Consider the following 25,416-nt stretch of genomic DNA (forward strand, 5'->3'; position numbering starts at 1 on the left):
TATTGCCCTAGTGAGAGCGATGAACCCGGTGTTGAAGAAGGCCAAGGTGGAAGAGGAATCATCATCGAGGGAAAATGAAGGCTCTCATTGAGCACCGGACTAAAGAAGTCGATCATCTCAACAAGAGGTTAACGTATTATAAATCTCAGGTGCTTTTCCTATTCATTGATGAATGTGCAAATTGCTCTTTTATAATTTCATACTTCCACACCCAAGTCATTACTATCAACAAAAAAGATTGTTAACGATTCCTCCAAACCTGATCCCAAATAAAGCGGTTGATTTGGTGTACAAAATATTCATGGGAAGGTTGTAAGCAATAATTGCATCCTTTACTAGAAGGTCATGCCGAGTATTATCCTCCTCTATTGCAAAGTTATAGAGATAGTCTTTTTAAAGCACTTATCTTCCCAAAATTTAATATTGCCGTCCCCCACCAACCATCTACTATCATCATGCCAAAGTCGGTATATTTTCCATAATCTCTCCATTGTTTACTTTAGAGAAACTATTTATACTTTCCATATCAATAGAGTTCCCGTGCTAGGTGTATATTAAATTAATGAATCTGCTCTAGAGAGAGAGAGGGAGGGGAGGGATGAGAGGCCGAGGCGAGGCGAGGTGACGTGGTCCCTAGGGTCTGAGATCAATAACTGGCTTTATTGATTCAGTGCCCAATATTTTCTTTCAAGCAGTTGCAAACAGTTTTCAAACAAATTCTTTAACAGAAAAGTGTGATTTTAACTTGGGAGCTAGATCTGATGAAACCTGAACTCGTAAATAAAAAATTGGTCTGAGGAATTCTAAACTCGGGCTTTGCCAATCCAAATCATAATATAACTTATAAAGACAGAGTATTAGTTGATTAATTTATATTTTCAGAGTAATTTATTAGTATTAAAATGCTTCTGATGGCTTGTCAAACAAGATAAAACTTCTGAGAAAGAGGACAGTCCCCTCCCCCGCTATGTGTTAAGGCTTACTTGATCTAACTATATTCTTTCGTTATCGGATGTTAGTAGTATATCCGCAACTCCTAAGCAGTTTTATCTCTGTAATCGAGTGCTTCAATGTGACTCCTTACTCCTAAAATGTTTGACCAGGGGTTGACCATGGTGCTACCAAAGTTAGTCATGAACTTCTTATTTCCCTTTTTGAAATCAAATGAGAATCGTTAAAGGGGAAGAAAATGTCACACTAAATACATAAAAATAGCTATCATGTGTTATTCCACAAATGTTCAATGGATACATTGTTGCATTTGTAGTGGGCACACATGGATTTTACTTGTGATCTTTCATGCAATTTAGTTTGTAATGCGTGAAAATTCTTTTGAATTGGAGTGACAAGCAAATAAAATCTTTTGGCAGTCATTTTGAATTCATATGTGATTAAATAATCTAATTTTGAGTCCAATAATTGGTTTTGGACTCACAATCGGTTGTCAAAATCTAAAAGGACAAGGCCTAAAAGTTGCAAAGAGATCCAGATAACTTACTAGAATATTTTATGAGTAGTATAACACCATATGAACCTTGTATTACATCGAAAGAGAGTAAACTATTACAACCCAAAAACAAAGTTCATAAACCTTAACGAATTATGAGTACACACGTATAAATGTATAAATATATTCATTTTTCTTTTGAAATAGTGTATAAATATATTCATATACACACACATCCATACATATATGTATCTATGTATGTATCTGTCTATGTATATGAGCTCAAACTCCAATACTTTATAGTAACATTGTCTTAGGCTCAATTTTAGCCCATAGATCAACCTATCAAATCTTAACTTATGTATTAGATCAACCAAAATAGGTTCGAAAGTGAGTTACATGTTGCTGCTCCAAAACATAACTCATTGGGGTTGAGTCTCTAGCTCAATTGGTTTAGGCGTTGTTCTTCAACCTGAGGTTGGTGGTTCAATCCCATCTTACTCAACTCAACGCAACTCAACTCAACTCAACTAAGCCTTTGTCCCAAACTAGTTGGGGTCGGCAGTTCCTATAATATAAATCTGTCTTAAGTTGCCTAAATGCCTAACACAATCAAAAGACACCTACCATTCAAAAAAAAAAATAAAAAAAAAAAATCAAAATAAACCTATTTCAGATCTTTAAAAAAAAATCTCAATTCGGAAATATTTCCTAGTCATGTACCAAAACACATTTTTCATGTTTTCTTTGGCATGGTTCACCAGAACCACTTTTACTTGATCCAAAAGTTATATTTAAAAATTATTAAAAAATTATATTATCATAATTACCTGGCCTACCATTTTTGTGATTAGTGGGACTTTATTTCCACTCAATTGACTCGTTCAAAAAACTCACTCTGCTCTTTTCATTTTCTCTTCTTGCTTTTCTTCTCTTTTTTCTCTTCATCTTATTCTTCCTTTCAGCTCGATGGATACTCTTGCATTAGTCCAGATACTCATATTTTGAAGTGATTACTGATTGTGTGCTTGGAAAAGATATGCAGCTGCAAGAAGCTGAGAGGAGATTGCGCGATTCGGAATCTCAACTGGCCCGTCTTCGATCGCGACATAATGTAGCGGGATCTTCAAAGACTATGACCAATGGTGTTGGTAATGTTAAAGTGGAACATAAATCAGCTAGCCTTATCCACATTGAAGATAATCCTTCTCAAACGCATACCCAAAGTAGACCTCAACTTCTGATTCCTGCAGTCAACCCCAAAATTGCGCCACCCGTGAAATTGTCAGAGGCTTTTATGAAAACGTCAGTTGCCCCTGCTAGTCAATCTAGCAGTGAAGGAAAGCAGAAAGGAAATGCATCTCGTAGACCCTTTTCTGAGCCTGAAACCATGGAATTGCAAGACAAAGTGACTAAAAGGAAGTTTGGTAATTTTTTTTGCCACTGGATGAGCTAATGCTGCTGTCATTATTCAACTTTCAATGGTTCATTTTTGTTGTGCCTGGTATTATTTTTGTCATGTTTTACTCATATAACATGTTCTTATCAAATGGTAGGCTTTTATAGGATTTAATGCTGTTATAATTGCTTTTGAGAGCTGCAGAACAGAAAGAACATAAGGATTTGATTCCATTGATACGTAAATGTTCATCACCATGCATAATCCGTTTCCATCAGGGTGCCCACATCTCTAGTCAGCACAAGAAGAAGTTGAGAAGTCTCGCCTTAAATCCAATTAATGATCGGCTTTTCGTGACAAGGTAACCTTTTCTGTTGGGGAAATAATGTTTCAGATTTTATTATCAGACTGTTAACTGCCCTAGTTTTAATCATTTTTTGAGAAAACGGATACAAGGATTTGTTACATGCATGAATTGATGTTTCACAATAGCTGCTTTCTAGTCACTGTTATTAGTGGATATTGGAAGGTCAACTTCAGTGCCTCATGACTTGATTAGAGTCCGAAGGCCCACACTTGATGCTGCCTCAAAGGCCCACACGTGGGGTTTGTAAGCTTTATTACCCTAGAAAGTCACACATGTTGAAGAGAAATGTGATTGATTAGTGTTAAATCATTCCAAATTAGGTTAAATCACTATTATATAAAGAACCTACACGAGTTACATCAAATGTTATTTAGTTAGGGGCAAAAGGAGAAAAAGGTACATAACTGATAAATGACTGTTAACCCCTAAAATATCAACCGTGTATAATGATTTCATATCACTTCTGAAGTTGGTGTATAAATGCCAATCGTACCTACTTTCTTGTTATGTTCCAACCTGTATCGGCAAGAGCTTTAGTGAGCAATGCTAGTAGCCAAACGACTTTTAGGCCTCACGAATAGAGTGGTCCAATCTACACAGTTTTTCACAAAACGACATTGAATCTTGATATATTGATCCTCCAATGTAGATTGGTTTGGTGGGGAAATACATTGCTGCCTGATTGATACAAGATGGATCTGTAGGAATGTAATGTTAGATGCCATTATTTGAACTTATTAGTTCTTAAAGGCATTTTTAGTCATTTGACTTCATGTTGCTCATAATGTGTTTAAATAGCTTTTGCTCTATTGGATCAATCAACGAAGTTCGACCATTATTATATCTCCCTATCTTTCTCCACATTTCTTTTATTCTTTTTTTTTTTAGTATAAAAATTTTATCAAAAGGGGAAAGCCCGAGGGATCAAGATGGTCAAAAGACATGCCAAGGCACAAAAAAAAAAAAAAACAACAAAATGCCGGAAAAAATACAGCCTCAAGGGGGAGAAAATAAAAAATCTCCAATTTAATCTTACCAGCTTGATGATTTACTGAACGATTCCCCCAATCCCAAACGTGTTGAAAAGCCATGGAATAATTGTTGATCTAGGCCAAAATATCTTCAATCATATCAACAAATATCTATGGGAAGAGATCCTTGCTATTCATCCATCTAATAACATTGAAATCATTGTTCCACAATCGATTGTTAAGGTCCGTCGAGTCCGAAAAACGAAATTCATTTAAAAGAGCGTGGACTTCAGCCTCATTAGCGCCCTCGCTGATGGGGGAGACAAAGCCCACTTAGTAATCCCATTCTCATCTTCGAAAAGGCCACTCACTCCTGCTGGGCATGGGTTTCCCATACTGAATACGTTAAAATTCTGATTAGGATACCGTTTTTTTTTGGTGTGTGTGTGTGTGTGTGTGGAAGAGTACTGGCTAGATAATCGATCAACAAAACAACTTTATGGCAAATAGCATTCACTCCTTTGAAAATGCCCCCATTTCTTTTTTTTCCCTGATTGCCCAGTTAACGACAAGAAGAGCCAAACTTTAGATAGACCTTTCCAATGTTTTGAAATTCGGAATCGGTAAATTGTAGTGGGGTCATATCGTAAATCGTAAGATTCATTCAGATTTCTTTTGAATGGCAAGATTCATTTTGATTTATATATAGATATTATAAAAAACTAGAGTAAATTGTTAGATCCATTCACACACAAATACACACACGATCGATTAGATAACTTATCTACTTCGTCAGCTTAAAATATACTGGGCCCCCACATAGTTACCGGATTCGCCATCGGCCCTCCGACCCGCGATCCGGGGTCGCACGATCCCAAACGAGGTTTGCTAGCGACCCGGATCACAAAAAATGACGACCCGCGGAGACCCACGGGAGAGAAAGAGAGAGATGCATATAGACTAAGGAGAGAGAGAGAGAGAGAGAGAGAGAGAGAGAGAGAGAGAGAGAGAGAGAGAGAGAGCTACAAATCTTACATATTTTGGGTTAGATTAGAACTAGAGCTTTCTTTTTGAAAAAAAAAAATGTAGGGCATACATGAGGTTTTATTTTATTTATTAAATGGATGTAGTATGGACTATGGAAGGATATTCATATATTCCAATGAGAACTTTCTTTATGAAAAAATATGTATGACATACATGAAGTTTTTATATTTTGTGTATTAAATGTATGTAGTGTATACTATGGAATAATATTCTTGTAAAATATTATGTATATATAATATATATATGAGGAATGCTAAGATCAAACGGGTAACCAGCCGCTTGTAGACACCTGAATGCTCATAGGTCCATGTGTAAAGAAACGTAATCCAAAACAATAAATCAGCTCCCTCTTTTCCGTTCAACGCTCTCAACTCGTCAAAAGATTCCTCTCTCTCTCTCTCTCTCTCTCTCTCTCTCTCTCTCTCTCTCTCCTTACCGATGAGCATTCTTTGTTAACCCTTCTTAACCCAACTTGTGCTTCTCTCTTGTCCTCGTCCCCTCAATCCCCACGCCTGTGAAAAGTCCATAGCCATCATTTCATCTCCTACCTATGTCTCTCTCCACCTTTTCTACTATTCATTTTTTTAGGAACCCCCCCTCTCCCGCTTTAATCAAACAGCAATGCACAGATAGAGATCTTTCTACATAATAGAAAAAGGAAAAAAATAAAATCCCTCTTTCTTCAATCAAGTTCAAACAAAGGTTAACCGAGAAAATCCAATGATCATCTCAGACCTTGTCGTTGTTGAAAATAATAGTAGCTCCAAAACTACTGATGTAGTTGATACCATTTCTAATAATATTTGCAATGGTCCCCAGATGCACCATGAAAACAGCAAACCCAAGAGGCGAAGGAGACAAACCCAAGAGCCTCAAGAATCCATTCCTCCAAGAAGAATATATTGATTGAGTTGAAGAACTTACTTTGATTCTCCATGATTGTTCTTATAAGATCATGAAATGGGGATCTATTGCATACTGTCTAAGAGAAGAAGAAGACCAGAAATTTGGAGAAGAGGAAGGGAGAGAAAGAAGGGTTAAGAAACAACGCTTTTCGGTCAGAGAGAGAGAGAGAGAGAGAGAGAGAGAGAGAGAGAGAGAGTGTGTGTTACCGTTTAACCGGTTGAGAGAGTTCAGCGGGAAAAAAGGGGGCAGATTTATCGTTTCCGATTGCTTTTCCTAATTTAGAGTTACAAGTGGACCTATGAGAGCTCGGCTATATACAAGCAGTTGGTTACCTGCTCGATCTTAGCATTCATATATATATATATACTGTTGGTGAGCTTAAGCGCACCATTTTTTTGGTGCGCTTAAGTTGTTATAACACCTCCCATTGGTGCGCTTAAGCGGGACCTAAACATTTAAACGAATGGGAGGCGCTATAACAACTTAAGCGCACAAAAAAAATGGTGCGATGAGGGTATGCTATGTTGGTTCGCTATTCGGGGTCGCGGGTCAGTTTGGAGTGCTAATTCAAACTCTCACACACTCTCTCTCTCTCTCTCTATATATATATATATATATATATATATATATATAGAGAGAGAGAGAGAGAGAGAGAGTTTGAATTAGCACTCCGAACTGACCCACGACCCCGAATAGCGAACCAACATAGCATACCCTCATCGTACTGCATACCGGGCTACCATCATACCCCGTACCCGTTCCTGTACCACGTACGAACGAACTGCGTTTTGGGCCCACATTATATATATATATATATATATATATATATATATATATATATATATATATATATATATATATATATATGAGGAAAGTGTTTCTAGTCCGGCCGACTAGAGATCATTCTCTAGTCCGCCACCCAAAAACACATGGGTCCCACATATTTGGGTGATGCAAAGCATTCATTTGATGGGGCCTGACATAGAGACGGTGACCACAAGAAATTAGCTTCATAGGATCATCCCAACCCTATGATTTGTGGAGCTTAAAATGGACGGCTATAAACCGCCACAAATTTGTCCATTTTTTAACTCCACAAATCGAAGGGTTAAGAAGATCCTATGAAGTTGAATTTTTGTGGACATCCTATCTATGATGAGGCCTATCAAATGAATGCTTTAGATCACCACCAAATATGTGGGACCCATGTGTTTTTGGGTGGCGGACTAGAGAATGATCTCTAGTCGGCCGACTAGAAACACTTTCCTCTATATATATATATATAGGGCTTAGATCAATCAGATGAATGTTATCTGCTCAGTCCGGCCAGAAACACAGTGGGCCCACATTTTTTGGGTGATCCAGAGCATTCATTTGATTGGGCCTCACGTACATAGGGTGTGCCCCGAAAATCAGTCCCATAGGATCATCCTAACCCTTCGAATTGTGGAGGTAAAAAATGGACATGTTTGTGGAGGTTTATAACCCGTCCATTTTAACCTCTACAAATCGAAGGGTTAGGATGATGCTATGGAGCTTATTTTTCGGGCACACCCTATCAATGTAAGGGCCCATCAAATGTGGTTTGCATCACCCAATTAATGTGGACCCCCATTGTTTTTTGGCCGACTTTTTCTATATATATATATATATATATATATATATATATATATATATATATATATATATGAAGAAAAGGATTGTACGCTTGAGCGTACCAATCTTATATATATAATGAAAAAAACTAGAGCATAATATTATTCGAATCATTCATTTATTTAATACCCTAATACGTTTGGTCTGTAACAAACTTGTCACATATTAATCATTTATTTTTATCATTAGAAAATACTAATAATTTATCTTCCATCCAAACCCATGCACATTCGATAATAATCTTGAAACTAATAAAAGACACATGATCATATCAATTCTCAGAGTCTCAAACAACAAATGAAAAATATCAATTATAAAAAATTGGTAAATCGTTAATGTTGTCCTCATTATACCCCCTTCCCTCCTCGATGTGAGTAATTCCCTCAGGAATATGCATTGTGCTCGACTGGTTCAAACTGGTTCGATTCATTCGAACTCCTCCTATGTCGCCTTCCTTCTCAAGAGAGGGTTTTCGAAGGTTTCTTCTAACGTAGAAGGGAAGAGGGTCTTTTGAAAGAAAGTCCTATTTTCTTTTATATAGAACTTAATTAGGATAAATCGCATGAATTGTATGAATCATACGATTTATGATTGAATTGTAAGACTCCATAAAAAATTGCAAGATTCAATCGTGGGATTCAGATCGAATTCATAGGATTTAATTTGAATCCCATTTTGCCATTCAAAAAAAAAAATCATAAGATTTTCAAAACAATTGCCCTACCTCCCATAGGCCGAGGGGCAAATATCCATTCATCGAAGAGCTTGGATAATTTGTTTGGAAAAACCCAAGCAATACCAAACAAGTTTAGAATGAAGGTAAAGATCTTGCTAGTAACCCTATAATAATGAATGTAAATATGATCATCATTCTCCCCCGCCTGATGGAAAGAGCGCAATGGTCTACTCTAATAATGTTTCGACTGTGCAAGTGATCGACCATCAAAATCTTGTTCAAAAAAGCAGTCCAATCAAAAGCACACTCTTGGTGGGGCAAGAATTCTCTAAATCTTGTAAGCTGACGAGGTAGGTGCTGCCGACACAAGACTGGTAGAAAGAACAGACTGAGAAAATCCCATCTCGGGCCAGTATCCAAATTCTCTTATCCTTGCCATCCCTTCTGATTTATGTCGTTTCCAGTGTCTCCATCAACAACAACACCCTTTCAAGCCCCTCTGTTGAAGAAATTTCTCTAAAAACAATCTTCCAATTCACCCTACCATCTTCAAAGCTGAAGGAATCTTTCACATTGATCTCTTTATTATTCACCACAACATGAAGTTCGGGGAAGAAATCTTTCAATGGCATCTCATTACACTAAGGGGCCATTTGGATACTCGGATTTTAGAAACCAGGTTTTTACTTTGAAAACAGTGTAAAAGAGGGTTAGAAAAGAGGGTTAGAGACAAGAGAAGAAGTGGACCAGCCGTCGTTTTTGACTCATTTTTGACTTCTCTCCCTTCTTTCCATCAGCAAGAGAGTAGAAGATCCTCCCATTTTCCTGGTTTTAGAAATCTCAGGTTGCACGAGAGATTTTTAAAACCTGATTTTCTTGCTTAAAATCCAAGAAATGCTGCCAGGACAGCACACACCAGCCTGCACTGATTTCAAACTAAAAACCTGGTTTCTAAAATCCGCGTATCCAAACAGCCCCTAAGGATCAAGCCAAAACTGAACTTCATCTCCCTTGGACACCCTGTACCGAATTCCTCTTTGTAAAGGAAATTTAGATTTTAGGATACTCTCTAAACTGTGACATCCAAATTTCTGTAATTATCAAATGAATTGCAGCCACCAAAACCTGCTCTATACGTCACTTAAATCATCTAGTCCAAAGATGAGACCTTTCCTCCCCAAACTTCCACAGTACCTTGCCCAAAAGCACTCTGTTCATGACATATAGATATCAGATATCAAGCCTCCACCATTCTTTGGCTGACAAACCTCCTCCCACCTAACAAGTTGAAATCTACTCCTATTGGCTGACAAACCTCCTCCCATCTAACAAGGTTGAGTGCACTTGATGGCCCCAACCAGGCATTTGAAAAGAGACAATCAATCAGGAGGTACCTAAGAGGGATATCTTTCGCTATCTTGGTTCAATCCTACAGAAGGACGGGGAGATTGAAGAAGATGTTAATCACATAATAAGAGCAGGTTGTTGAAGTCGAAGCATGCTTCAAGAGTGATGTGCAACCGTAAAATTCCTACCAAGTTGAAGGGAAAGTTTTATAAGACAGCTGTGAGGCCAGCCATGCTGTACGGCTCAGAATGTTGGGCCACTAAGAAGCAGCATGTGCAGAAGATGGGTGTAGAGGAGATGCGAATGCTTAGATGGGGTGGCACCAAATGAGGAGAAGATGAGAGAGCACCGCTTAAGATGGTTTGGGCATATCCAACGTAGGCCTTTGGATGCTGCAGTGAGAAGAAGTGACTCGTGCCAAGTTGATGGAGTAAAAAGAGGTAGGGGCAGACCGAAACAACTTGCGTAGAAACAGTGTGGAAAGACTTGATGGCTAGGAACATAACAGAGAACATGACCTTGGATAGGAGAGAATGGAAGAAAATGATCAATGTAGACGAACCCAACTAGTGTTAGGATTAGACTTAGTCAATTTGAGCCGGGTAGATTCTTTCACCTTCTTCATGAAAATTTTCTGAAGGATTCATTAGCGGACTCCAACTAGTTTGGGACAAGGGCAGACCGAAACAACTTGCGTAGAAACAGTGTGGAAAGACTTGATGGCTAGGAACATAACAGAGAACATGACCTTGGATAGGAGAGAATGGAAGAAAATGATCAATGTAGACGAACCCAACTAGTGTTAGGATTAGACTTAGTCAATTTGAGCCGGGTAGATTCTTTCACCTTCTTCATGAAAATTTTCTGAAGGATTCATTAGCGGACTCCAACTAGTTTGGGACAAGGCTTAGTTGAATTGAGTTGAGTATTCTTTCTCTTCAACTCAACTCAACTCAACTCAACTAAGCCTTTGTCCCAAACTAGTTGGGGTCGGCTTGAGTATTCGTTTTCCTAAGGACAACAAATTTCTCTTCCAGGATGAAATCTACTCTTCCATTCTGTCAATGGCAGGATCCCAAAGCCGTTTCTTGGGTCTCCCACCACATAATGGAAGGCTCGTACCACTTTAAAACCAAGAGCAAAAACATTTCTTTCCTTGTCCTCTTCACTAACTCATCAAAATTGCTTTACCGAAGTTAAGATATCAAGACTAAAAGAGCCATTTTGAGTTGGTTTGAGGCTATTTCAGGGCTGAAGATCAACATTTTGAAAAGCTCTCTTATAGGCGTCAATGTTGACAATTCAATATCTTCTTTTATAAGCGGTACCCTTGGATGTAGGATTGATACTCTTGTGATCACTTGCCTTGGTCTTCTTTTGGCCATCTCCCCTTCTTTGTCTATGGTCTGTGGTAGTGGATACTGGATAGAGTGGAAAGAAAACTTGTCTCATGGAATAGAAATTACTTGTCTCATGCAGAAACATAGAGTAGACAAATGTTTTTTGGCAATTTCGAAGAGTAGTGATTTCTGAAATGATTGGGCGGCGTGGCTCTGATTCTTCTCGGTTGTTCGTTATAACCACCTTTCGTTCGTGGGTAATCTATCCACAGATGAAAGGGAATCCTCAAGGTCTAGGCCTATTAGGTAAGGGTCTGGGTCTAGGACAAGAAGTTCATGGAAGCGGAGATTACTAAGCATACCGCACCAATAATGCTGTTCTGGTTGGTAGTTGCCCCTTCAATATAATGAATAGTGGTCCAAATCTATCGGGAGGTGGGCGAAGATCCCATGCCATCCCTTGATGAATAGCCAGCCGAACCCGAGTACTAGGGTTTATTCGTAGGGGTGCAACTCAGGCGGGCTCAACCCGAACCCGGCGGGTCAACCCGGAAAAAACTCGGGTTGGGTTGAGTTCAAGTCAGGTTCAGGTTCGGGTTCGGGTTGGGTTTTCTCAACCCGAGTTGAGTTCGGGTTGGGTTTGGGTTGAGGGCTTGGGCAACCCGACCCGAGTTCAACCTGAAATTTTTTATAATTTTTTTAGTTTTTAAGGTTAAAATCTCGGGTTGGGTCGGGTTGAACTCAGGTTGGGTCGGGTTCGGGTTGGCAAAAAGGGTTGCTCAGGTCGGGTTGGAACTCGGGTCGGGTCGGGTCGGGTTCGGGTTGAGTAAATGGTTGCTCGGGTCGGCCTCAACCCGAACCCGACCCACCCGAGTTGCACCCCTATTTATTCGGTTGTATCGAATATAAGAGATAGAAATAGCCTTTATTGCGCAAGCTTCTAATCATTCCATTAATAGTGGGCGCCTTTCTTTTCCCCTTCTATTTGGCCCTTCCTTATTCCTGGGGTTAGGTGGGGCGCTGGTATTAGTGATCTCGAGTCGCTTCTAGTTGCAAGCTTCTAATAATTTATGTTTCCCTTCTCTTCAAGGTTGCTAGTTTCGGGTATTAATATTTCTAATGCCTTAGGTATCTAAGCCTGACTTCTCCCCTTGATTCTTGAGATTAGCATCTAAGCTTTTGATTTCATTTCATTTCCAGTTCCCTGTTGATCGAGAGGCAGAGTGAGTTCTAGGGTCACCATATGGAGCTTGAAGGCTTCACCACTTATGCTCGACATTAGGAGAGAGTTGGGGCTTCGCTCTTTAGCCTTGGCTAGTTCAACCTACTACCTTTCCTTAGTAGTCTCCACAACGGACGTTCATAACCAACATCTCACTTTCTTCGACTAAGTTCTTCCATAACCTTAGCTCGACTGAAAGGGGAGACCTTTACCAGCAGAAGAGTCTTTAGCTCAACTGAAAGGGGAGACCTTTACCAGCGGAAGAGTCTTTAGCTCGACTGAAAGGAGAGGGTCTTTAGACACAATAGTCGTCGTGGTGATAGACACTCGACTGAAAGCAGAGTAAGGTATATGAGTCAGAGGAATGAAGTTTTCTTTGCTTGTTGAGACGGCGCTTGAATTGGAATTCGTACCTTGGCAATCGGAGATAAACTATTTATATACCCATGGTTTTAAATTTCGGCCGAAATGTATCGGTTTCGGTCAAGTCCGACACCGAAAGTACATGGATTCGAAATATTACATTGTGTCGGCCGAAATTTCGTTGAATCCAGTAATTTCAACCGAAATGTAAATTTGGAGTACTGAAATGCAGCCACAAAAGTCAACAAAATTAAAAAAATAGGTTGTTTTTCGTCAGAGATCTCTGCCCAAAGCCATTTGATATATAAAATAAGGAAAAAATGATTTACATCATTCAATGCATGCCACAAAAGTCAAACAAAATTAACAAAAATAGGCTGCTTTTCGCCAGAGATCTCTGCCCAAAGCAATTTGATATTTAAAATAATGAAAAAAATGATTTACACCATTTAATGCAAGCCACAAAAATCAAAAAAATCAAATACACAGCTTGTGTTTCGTCAGAATCTCTCTGCCCAAAGCCATGTGACATTGATCTGATTATATCTTAACTATAATGATTGTATCCACCCTGTTTTAACTGGGATAGCCCCTCTACTGTAAAAGAGTGGTCATATATACACAAAAAAGGGCTGTCCCAAGTTAAAAAAAGGGGCGTACATATCTCTTAAAAAATCACCAAATTTATTACTGTAACTGGGACAACCCCCTTGTTTACTTGGGGCAGCCCACTCCAATGAATATTTATTACTTTTGTTTAATACTAGAGGGGCTGTCCCGAGTAAATAAATGGGGATGGAAAATGATAACACCACAACCATATGCCCCCTTTTTTACTTGGAACAGTCCCCTCCAGTGTATTTATTGCTATTGTTTAAAACTAGAAGGGGCTGTCCCAAGTAAAAAAAGCGGATGGGAAATGATAACACCACAACCATATGTCCCTTTTTTACTTGGGACAGCCCCCCAAGTGTATTTATTACTATTGTTTAAAACTAGAGGGGGTTGTCCCAAATAAAAAAGGGGATGGGAAGTGATATTACCACAACCACTGCAAGTGTTTTATCCATTCAACCGTTAATACATGGTTGTGCTGATATGATTTCACTAAATGAAAAAACAAAAATTACCATTAAGGGTTATACCTGCGCTTGTTTTTCAATTGGGACAGCCCCCATTAGTGTATTAATGACATCTCCTACACTATAAGGGGCGGTCCAAGTAGAAAATAGGGGACTGTTTTTTAAGACATGAGCTCATCTCACAAGATGTTCACATTCTTAAACAATTATGGATGACTCTCTTGCTTATGTGATGGTTTCTAAGTGTATATTTATGCTTGTTTGAGCATTGCCTGAAGTTTCATTTTAAAATTCCATCATTTGGATATGTTTCCATGCATTTCCATGATTTTACATGATTTCCACCGAAACCGAAATATTTCCATTTCCTTGAGGTCCGAAACCGAAACCGAAATTTAAAACCTTGTATATACCTTAGTATTGACTATTGATAGAAGTTTTATGTGACAGATAAGTCGACGTTCAGTTAAGTTAAGTGAAGTCGCCCCTATTCATTTCTTTCTTATTCAAATGACTTGAACCAAGGAGGAAGGACTCGGGGAGACTTTTCTCCCAGCAAGTGAACGTCACTTTCTGATTTATTTTAGGGAATGTACCGTGTAAACGGAGAGAGCGAAGCGCCCTAGCAGGTGAACTATCAATAGCGATTGAAGCTCCTTATGCCTGGTTCCGCTCAACTCTCCCTTCAGAGCTACCCTTGCCTGAAAGCGGAAGAGGTAGGTTACTAACCAACTGGAGAAAGTAGTTGGTCAGGTGATGTTTGATAGTCAAATGTCCCCTTGGATTGCCTAAAACTTACCCAAAGGTAAAGGTTTGATAGTGTGGCAATCGATCACTTCGATTGTGGAGAATTTCCTTGAAGGAGTTATACTTTCCATCTATGATTTGGCCGACACTTTGGATTTATTATTGACACATGTGTCCAGACGTGTCGACACTCCTTTAGACACTTTTAAATGTACTGCAAAAAGTGTTAGTAACTTTATATGTATATACACGTGTATGAGTGTGCACTATTTCTAGATTTTTAAGGGTTTCCATATCAGATACCTCGTATCCATGTTGAAACTCGGCACACGAATTCGTAGCCACAAATCATGATTGTATGTACTTTCTATTTTAGCTGTGTCTCCGTTTCTAAATTTTGGGAGTTTGCCGTGTCCTCTGTGTCGGCATGCGACACTCGCGTCCGTGTCCACAAATCATAGCTTTCCATTGATAAAGGTACTACTATTAACCTCTAGGAAGATAGATGGCCGAATAGCGAGCCCTCATGTGACAAATACTCTTCTATTGAATCTTCAAGAACATATTTTGCAAAGTGTTTGATATGATAAAGTGCGTTAACAAGGTCGAGTGGAATTGAAACTTTTACCGATTCTTCAGAGATCAGGTTGAGCAGCTCTTTCTTGAGATTATTTCTAGAATGGACCAACCCTCTGATTTGGCTTTTGTGTCTTCTTCTACGGGTTTCACCCCTCAGTCTTCTTCTTTCTTCCACAGATTTGCCTCTCCTACTCTTCAAGAAGCAGCCCAAGAATCCGTTGTCTTCCCGACTTGTTTCGTTGCAGTCTCCGCGAGAACTTCTGTCATGGAGAAATTGAGATCCTGCAGGATGTAGGAGGATCTTTCTGAATAATTTTTTTGAATGGTAGAACCTTTATGAATATTCTGGAGTTTTTTCAAGGTCCCCTTAGTAGCCATGCCGAAATCCTAGTTCCCGAAACCTTAGGTCGAATAGTTGAATGCTCGTAGTCGCGGCGAGCGGCCCTATCCCGCTGCCGTTCTCTCTGGTTCTTCCACACCTCCTGCTGGTGCTCAAGGAAGAAGAAGGGCTAAAGGGTTTCTGCCATGGAAGGAACTTATCCCTTTCTTCTTCGGTTGGAACTTGCCCCTTTCTTCTCCGACAGAGACTATCCTCCATGGTTGCAGCCAAGAAGAAGAGTCGGTTTCTTTTTTTCCATGATCAAGTAAACACAATCTTTTTTCTGTTCTTTTTTATTTCTTTCCCCCTTCTTTTCTTTTTTGCCACATCATTTCTTTCCTTTTCTTTTCCGACCACCAATGGCAACTGAACAGACCTATCACGACTCCTATTCTTTCCACTTTCCTCATCCAAGGTCCTCTTCTCTAAACTTTATCCAAATAAATAAACAAACAAATGTTGGATCTAGGAGTCTAATGATGATTTCTCGACTAGGCCTTTCTATAAATATCTGAACTCAAAATACATTGCTCATCATCCTAGAAGAATGGCTTGGAAAGATGTGATACCCTTACAAAATAAATAACAACAGGGCAGCCTCTTCCCCCTTTGTAATCTTTTCTTTTCTTCATTGGCAGTCGTCCTTACAAAATAAAAAATAGAAAGAAGAGAATGTGCCATCACTATGAAGTGTAAAACTTGCACGTGCCAGTTTTAAGAATTTTGAAATTAAAAACCTGCTCCTGTCATTTTTTTTTTTGAATGGTAAAATATCATTGATAAAAAGAAGGGATTGTACAAACCGGACCAAGGAAGTCAGGGAAAAGAGATGGAAGAAAGAAAAAAGGAAAACGGTGAAACTATCAAGGAGGGAGATAATCAAACAGGGCAACTCCTTCCCTAGCCAGTCTTTCCGCCTCAACATTAGTGGACCTCTTCACATGCTGAAAAGAAATCTCCAACCTAACAATGTGGTCTCTAATCTCATCCATCCAACAAGCAAATCTCGAAGGATACGTCTTTTTACCCTTTAACCAGCCAATGACATTGGGCGAGTCACCCTCCAATATAACCTTAGAAGAGATATGTTGTCACATTCTTAAGAGAGTGAAAGGGAATCTTTTGCACTAAATATACACCATGAAGATGGGAACTGGTGGTAGACACTTAAAATGCTATGTTGGTGTAGAAGACACTTAAAATACAATCTTGATGTATCTTTAAGTTCCTTTTACATGATTGTCTTTATCAACAATATAAATATGATCGTGCATGGGGGTAAGAAATGTGACTTTAGATTTTGATTCGTGCTTTTTCTCTAAGACTCTGTAGATATGTATGCTTTTTGTGAATGACTTTGTCTTGCATGTCATTAATTATAGCCTTTTTTTTGCAGTGCATTGGATGGTGTCGTGAACTTATGGCAATTACAGGGCAAAGGGTGTGTTGCTTAACCCTTCCACTAAATTTCTAAACTATACTGTTTTTAAATCTACTAAGCACCACAACTAACTTAGCCTTTTTGTAGCGAGACTGTCTTTCTTTTTTTTTTTCTTTTTGAGAAGAAATTAAGTAGTAAGAGTGTAAATAGGTAATAGTGCATTATCTACAAAATACTAGAACTTATTCTTTTTAAGCAAAATTCAGGAAACAATTGAGGTGCTAACCACTTTGTAGACTGTCAATATGATTGGAATATCAAGTGAATGATTGCAAGTATTTGCGAACATGTCAAGCATAATTATCTACAATTGGGGCTCTTATAATTAATTCCCCATTAATTTACAATCTCTTATATCTTATTGCTTAGATCATGTACCAACATTGTTTCTATGCTGATAATTTATAGTCTCATTTCTAATGCTTAATGTAATAATCTAGTGATATAAGATGTAAGAGTAGCTTCTTAAGAAATGTTGTTCAAAGTACATACAAGGGAATGCTAATGTTATTCAAAGTACGTACTATATCTAAGTACATACTGTATGTAAGTACATATGAAGTGTAGTGGAATTCATCGTGGTGGTCGTTGCAGCCATGGATTTTGGTGTGATAGTAGCAGCAACAGTAATGGCAGATGCAGGCAGCCAAATAAGAGGTTGTTGGGTTTCTTTCTTGCCACACAGATAGGTACAAAACCTGGTGCATCAGAAATGTGGGTAGGGCAAGGATAAAGAGCTGGACAAAAGTGCCACATGGTTAGGGGTAGAGGGGCGGAAGGACCACTTATTTGGCAATTAATACTCTCTAATACCTTGTATAAAATGAGTGAGTTGAGCAGGGCTCGTTCCAGAATGAATTTGTTCACACACTTCTCGTTCTTTCTCTTTCAGAGTGGGCAAAATGGCATTTTCAAGTTTTGTATCACTGCATGTTTGTTGTCTTATCCGTGACGGTGTCGGTGACTGTTTTGCTATTCAATAACACCTTGGGATTAGGTTGTTTTCTCCATTCAACGATCTTGGTTATTAATTGTTGTAAGCTATGATCCGCGGACACGGATTTCACATGTCGATTGTTGACACAGATACCTCCTACGGGGAAACTGCTAAAAATCTAGAAACGGGGTCACACCCGGAGACGTACTTATAAAATTACTAATTTGCAATAAGATAATTGTGGTTTTCGTTTAGTTCTCTTCAGTCTCCAATATGCAATGAAAAAGAGAGACCAATAGATTACCATGGATATGATATTGGGGCTTTTATGTTTTGCAAGGGAGGTGAAAAAGGGTGGGGGGTAACAACAAATATTAGTTAAAGAAGGGTTAATATCAAAATTAGAGTTAACATATTTCTAATTTAGAAATCCAAACACACTAAATTGGACCCATAAAAGACATACTATAAAACTTCTTTTCTCCCTTAGGAGTCAGCAATCTTGGTTAGTATCTGTTTTAATGGTTTTGTTTTTTTGATAATTCTAGTAGCTAACCACATTTATTTTTAAAATCTTAACTTTGAAAAACGGAACTTTATCTCTACAAGACAATTACAATAAATTTAAGGGCATTTTCCCTACTCTAAACGTCCACTCATAAACCCGTTGCTAGTGTTATCATTACAGGATGATGTCATCATATGAAGGCCTATTTCCAGGCCTTTCTCCTTTTATTTTGTCTATCCATTCTAAGGGAGATAGGAATGGGTGTTTTGAGGCTTCTCTCTCTCTCTCTCTGAATTGCATCAGCTTGGCATTTGGGCATACCTAAAATCATGTCAAATTCACTTGTGATTGATTTCTGGGAGTCAATTCATCATGTGCTCTAAGGTAGAAGTTGTAGTTGTGTCCTATGTCACAAATATCTCCGATATTTTTAAAATATAGCGTTTTTATCGTGAGATTTTGATAAACCGACAAAATCCCGAATTAATCCTGAGATTTTAAAAATATAGCGATATTTTCGTTTTCATCATAAAATATCCCGATAATATCCCGATATTTTTACGATAATTTTATTTTATATTTTTTATTAAATTTAATATTTTTATATATTTTTAAATAATTTTATTTTTACCGTTTATTTCCCGATATAAACCCGAAAAATAATAACAATTAATATATCCTGAGATTTTCCCTTGTCGAGAAATTCCCGATAACAACATTTGTGATATAGGTTGTGTCATTGCTAATGCCCATTTCACACAATAGATGAAGCCTACATATGTATATGTATGTGTGTGGGTGGGTGGGGGGGTATATGTATATTTGTGGTGGATCTAGTTCTGATCTTGTCAGAATAATTTTTTGAACTTCTGGAACTTCATTGAGATTATTGTTGACTTTTGAATTCTGACTTCTTCATTCATACACTTTCTCTTACCTGGGGATGAGTTGGGGCCTTGTTTATGTTTATAGCATCCTGATAATATCATTTTCTATGAGTTTTGTTGAATTCTTGTTGCATTTTTGCACGAGGCATAGTGTTTCTGATGTTCATGACGTATGGAAATTAATTGAATTTTCTTGCCTTGGTTTTGTGGAATGGTACAATTTACTCTTGGCACTATCTGATGGCTATTCACTTCTACTACAACCTTGCCATAGCACCTTCATTTATCTGAAATCTTCTTCTTGTAATCTCTGGTTTGGAAAGTTTAAGCACGATACGTTTCATTTATACCTTCTCAATCTCTAACTAATGCCCATTTATTTTAACTTGTAGGAAGGAATTCCATGCACCCATTCTTCACTAGGGTCAATCAGGGCCAGCTCGGCCCGGTCCGGCCCAATCAGGGCTAGGCTGAGCCTTGCAGGGTGGGCATTGGGTTGAGGTTTCTTAGGCCTTGACTCAGGGTCAGGGCGGGCCAGGGCTAGATAATGGGATCTAGGGTTTTTGAAAAGCCCAGCCCAACCCGACCCTGTTGCAGTCCTACTTCATCTTTAACATATTTCTCCTAGAGGAGAAAGATCTTCTCCTTTTAGGGAGTCTCTGGGAAGAGATCCTAAATGAACCTTTAGAGAGTTTCTGGAAAGAGATTCTAAAGGGATTTTCTTTCGTCTTCCTTTTGGGGAACCTTCATCTCTATCATCTCTCTCTTGGAAGAGAAATGTCTTCTCCCTTTAGGGAGTCTCTGAGAAGAGATCCTAAAGGAACATTTAGAAAGGTCTTTGGATGAGATTCTAAAGGGATTTTCTTCATCCTTCTCATGAAAGAGAAATGTCTTCTTCTCCGGAGAAAATTTGCAAAAAGAAAGAAAGAAGAAAACAGTTAAGTCAGTAATCCTTCTTACCTTTCTTTCTTCTCTTTCTTCTTTTTCTTCTTTCGCGTAGCTCTTTCTCTCATAAAAAAGATCCGATCATTTTCTAAACGATCTTACCTCTATTTATAGAACTCTCTTGAAGTAGTTGGCAACTGCCACCTCACTCCTTCACGATCTCCACTTCCCCTTTTGTGGGGAGTTACACAACTTTCTCTTTTTTTGAAAAGTGGATGACTCACTTCTTCCTTCGCGAGAGTTATTTGTTCCCTAAAATTTAGGGATTTCTTTTCCTTTAGTCGTGGCTCCTTTTTTTTGTTTTCTTTTTTATTAAAGTGCTTTAAATAGCTTACATTGAAAGCTCGGATCTATTTTTTTCTTATGAAAATGTAGTTATAGGAGCACGTTATTTGGACCTGTGACCTTTCTGTCATGGTGGGTTTCCTATATCCATACATTCTGTGGCTGTGTAGCAGTTAAAATTTTTTGATTAAACAAAATAGTGACATAAATAACAAAAAGGGCATATATTAAGTGTATTCCACACATTGGATATAATGATATATCATCCTAAGAATCACAAAATGTGGAACGGTTGAGACATGCCTCACATTGGATATATATCATCCTAATAATCACAAAATGTGGAACTGTTGAGACATGAGAACAACTTATAGTCGAACTCCCTATATAAATTTATATTTGCAGAGAAGTATAATGTGAAAATAGTGTCTTACAACACTTCGTCTTTTAGTTTAATTAAAATACTAGAAAACCAGGATCCTTGGATCTGTTTCAAAACGTACTTCTGTGAAGCAAGTGGCAATGCAGTAGATAATGGATCCTAGAGGACGTGTATTGGATTATCTTCTTAATGCAGTCATGTGAGGTGGTGTATTTAATGCCGATTGTTTATTCCCTCTACCAGAAGAAAACAAATCTTTGTTTTAATTCTCTGATGCTATTTCAAATTTGATAATTCCCTCGTAAATATTATGTTCTCAATGTAAGGTGTCATTAATATTTTCTGATATTGCAGATCTAGTGCCTCATTACTTAGTACCGCAGATTGTGTCTCTCCAAAGCAGAGGAGATGGCCTGAGGATGTGACCTGGCATCCACAAGGAGATAGTCTTTTTTCTGTGTATACTGCTGATGGTGGTGATTCCCAGATCTCAATCCTAAATCTCAATTCATCACAGCAAGTAAGAAGGCTTATTTATTTTCTCGGGTTATTCACTAGATTATGCATGTCACTATAAACTATGGATCAAAGTCTATGAATTAGTAGGTGTAGTGGTTTTGAGCAAAATTGGTATGGATCAGTATTTAACAATTGTTATCGGTTGACATGGTTAGGATTTTGACTTAGAATTCGCTCTAGGTCTGTTTCGATGCACAAAAAACTGGGAAAACTAGGAAAGTAGAGTGAAAAAAAATCATTATTCCCCTGAAAAGCAGTTGATGATGGGTTTGGAAAATTGTTTTTCGATAATCGTAATGTTTCTTGTCGACGCCTTGTCGGCTGACATGAAATCCAATTTCACCCCGTTTATTTTTCTCCTAATTTGAGAGGAAAAGGAGGAAACTCTCTCTCTCTCTCACTGTGATGATCCTCTTCTTCCACCTCTGAAAATGACAGATTTTGTATCATCAAAACAGCACATCGACTATCCTCTTCTTCCACCTCGAAGATTGCCATGGCACTGAAAACCTTCGGAGCTGGTTTGTGCAATTTCGTCTCCTCAAAACAACACCTTGACAATCCGCCAATGAGTGCCCAGAAAATCCGGAAAATCAAGAGATTTCAGGACATTTCAAGACTGCAAATGGGGAGTGTGTTCAATTTTGAGAAGACATGATGGTTAGGTCATTCATCCCCTTGCTATAATATCCCATGCTCCATAGGATAGCTTGTGTAAAGGATAGTTGGGTGGTTGATTGCTATTAGAGAAGGTCAGGTAGGGTCGTTTGGATTTGGGTGTGTTGTTGTAAACTTGAGGAGCAGATGGAGTCCTTCATTTGACTTCTTTTGCTGCTTCTCTAGGGGCCCTTGGCCATCCATTTGGTGGTGTCCATGGTGTGGCTTTTGTGTCTACCCCCCAACCCCTAAAAGCACAAACACACACACACACACACACACACACACACACAAAACCACCCACAAACGTTCATGGTCTTTGATGGACAATGGTGCCAAGGGGATGTGAAAATTGAACGAGTCTTCCTGTGGGAGGGAAAGGAACTTGGGGAAAAAAAAGCACCTTGTGAAATGGGAAAATTGTGTGCCAATCTGAAGCGGGGGGGGCGCGCTTTGAAATCAAAATGTCTTAGAAATAAAGCTTTGCTTGGAAAATAGTTATTGAATAATGTGATGCAACTCGTTTGATTATGTTTTACCTTTGTTGGAGCAACTAGTAACTAGGCTTTATTTCTATTTTTAGTTCCATTTTAGTAGGGTACATTTCTATATTTATACTAGATGTGGGGGCTGTCCACATTATCCAACCCACCCAAGATACAAGAAACTTGTCAAATTCCACTTCCAAATGTATTCAGAAACTATGACAAAAATATAAGCACTTTAGGATAAATTGGAAGAACCAGTCAAGTAGTCCAAAATTAACAAGCACTAGAAATTCAACTAATAAGAGATAACTTTATGAACTCTGAAGATAGCTGCATTTGGGTTAGAATCCACTGAAATTTCCTTCGGAGAATGAGGCTCACTTGTAAAGAGGCTCGAATACCAAATGACATATGCATGAAACCAGAAATTCGAAGGGAGAGCTATGAATGTTGTAAATGGTTCCATCTAGCTCCAAGTGTTGACTTTCCAAGGATAGACTGGTGTTGCCGTGTTGGTAAAGTTCCAAAGAAAAATCACGGTTGAGGCATGTCTCTTTCACTTATAAGCTTGGAAATATTTGCCTCCTAAATAGGTGATGGTATTCATAAAACATCCAGATAAGCACTTATTTATATGATGAAATATCACTTTCAGCCCTCTTCCATATGACTTTAGTCAAACATCATCATGCACAAACTAATGCATTTTTTTAATACAAATCAGTGCAATGCAAACATTGACAGATGCCATTTGAGCTTCAGCAAACCAATGCAATGGCATAGGCCTCATTGTTGTCTTGCAAGTTACAACTCTGGCAGATGATATTTGAGAAGTTTATGCCTCGTGTCTCCTTATTTTGTAGAAGCCTGGCCTTTTCGTGCATGTTTGAATTGGATAGCATGTTTTGAGTGTAGACATATTTTCTCAATGTGTACTGCTTTTTTACGGGACCCATAAGATTGTTTCTCCACCTCTTTAATCTGTGCATCTAATTGCTGCATCTTGAATGCCATTAGTCATTTGAATTTGCCATAAAATCATGATTCTATATGGGCTTTATGCACACACAAACATACTCTTCCACTCTAGTTTATTGTCTTCTATATGGAAAAGTGATATTGACTTGTATGCAACATTAAAGTTGATTCTAAGATGATTGTGTTAGCAGAACAGAGTTACTTTCTTGGAAGGAAAATCTCATCTCAAGGGTATTATAAACAGTATAATTTTCATGCCCTGGGCGGATCAATGTTTTGCAACTGGTGGGAGCGACCATGCTGTGGTACTTTGGAATGAGAACGATGGTGAAAACTTATGGAAACCAAAGCCGTTGCACAGAAACTTGCATTCTTCAGCCGTTATGGGGGTTGCTGGTATGCAGCAAAAGCATATGATAATATCCGCTGGTGCAGATAAAAGAATTATTGGATTTGATTTACAAGCTGGAAGAGCAGATTACAAACACCAAATTGAAAGCAAATGCATGAGCGTTCTGCCTAATCCATCTGGCTTCAACCTTTTCATGGTGCAAACAGGGTGAGCAGGCCTATATAACCTTTGTTCTCATGTTATTTTGTCAATCATATCCTATCCTTGCACATTGTTTTGTCCTGAAGCCCAAGCCTAAATACACTGTTCAGTTACCTAAATACAATTTTCAGCCAAGGTTCCTTGAGCTTTTGCTGACCAAGGTTTTCCATTTTCAGCACTCCTGAGAAGCAACTCCGGCTGTTCGATATCAGGCTAAGGCAAACGGAGATTCATGCATTTGGTTGGAAGCAAGAAGCGAGCGAATCACAATCGGCTCTGATAAATCAGGCATGGTCTCCTGATGGTTTGTACATCACATCAGGCTCAGCAGATCCCATGATCCACATATTTGATATTAGGTATAACTGCAGCAGACCCTCTCAATCGGTGAAAGCTCACCAGAAACGAGTCTTCAAAGCATTATGGCATCACACCCTCCCACTTCTCATCTCCATATCTTCTGACATACACATTGGATTACATAATATTGCTTGAAATTTCTGTCTTTTTCATATCCATGCCATGGATTCCACTTTTTGTTTATGGGAGGAGGAAAACAATCTCACCCAACTAAGCAGTGGGTTCACCAAGGAGTTATAAAGTGAAGGACATATATCACCGAACTGTTGCATATGTTACTATTTCTCTTCGTTTGGAGAAGTGGAAATTTTCGAGGTAACAGAAAAGAAAGTGCAAGAAAACAAAAGAAATCCACCAACATATATGGGGCAAACAATGTTTTAGGTCATGTTCGACAGCAATAAAAGTTTCTCCCATAGAAAAATAGTTTACTAAGTGGTAAAAAGGGCACGGATGGCGGGAGAGGGAGAGAATTGAGAGGGCATCACCTAAGAAGTGTTCCTCCAAAGATCATATTCATAATGGTAATAGTCTAAAGCTCATCACAATGCGTCATATTCTATTCTGTAGAATTGTCTTGTGAGCCGGTGATCTAATTGAAATGGGTGGTTTAGCTGTGGACGATGCAGTAAGGATGAAGATATAACATTCACATTCACATGCCCTTGTCGAAGGTGCCCCCTAATGCTTTTACTTTTGATTAGGTTTAGGAAACAACCAAACTTTCACAAATCCACATGCTAGGCCGGGACCCAAAAATCCCACACGAAGCAACCCTAACCCTTCAATTTAATTGTACGATCAAAAATAAAAACTCCAATTGTCTAAATTGGAATTTTTTTTTTTACAGATCAGAGGTTTTCTTTAGAAGAGATGAGAAAAAAAAATAGAGAATATAGAAACCCAATGCTGGAGCTACTGCCACCAACAGTACACTCTCAAGATGTT

At 38.6% G+C, this 25,416-nt stretch overlaps 1 protein-coding gene across 4 annotated transcripts; it reads left to right on the forward strand.

Annotated features, from left to right (window-relative positions):
• On the forward strand, positions 1-24,844 carry LOC143870186 (uncharacterized). 4 transcript variants are annotated; one of them, XM_077376615.1, is made up of 7 exons: positions 1-127; positions 2,493-2,874; positions 3,051-3,207; positions 16,925-16,969; positions 21,268-21,433; positions 23,744-24,114; positions 24,285-24,844. In XM_077376615.1, the coding sequence occupies exons 2-7, from the start codon at positions 2,583-2,585 to the stop codon at positions 24,601-24,603; spliced, it is 1,350 nt and encodes a 449-aa protein (XP_077232730.1). In that variant the 5' UTR covers positions 1-127; positions 2,493-2,582; the 3' UTR covers positions 24,604-24,844. The 4 variants fall into 4 exon arrangements, with proteins under 4 accessions (XP_077232730.1, XP_077232704.1, XP_077232712.1 ...); XM_077376589.1 differs by having other exon boundaries at positions 2-149; XM_077376597.1 differs by having other exon boundaries at positions 2-149; positions 23,747-24,114.
• The last annotated feature ends 572 nt before the right edge of the window (positions 24,845-25,416 follow it).

Source organism: Tasmannia lanceolata, unplaced genomic scaffold (assembly GCF_043159265.1).
Source record: "Tasmannia lanceolata isolate RefF3 unplaced genomic scaffold, GAP_Taslan_0.1 ptg000001l, whole genome shotgun sequence".
In the NCBI taxonomy this organism is placed as follows: domain Eukaryota; kingdom Viridiplantae; phylum Streptophyta; class Magnoliopsida; order Canellales; family Winteraceae; genus Tasmannia; species Tasmannia lanceolata.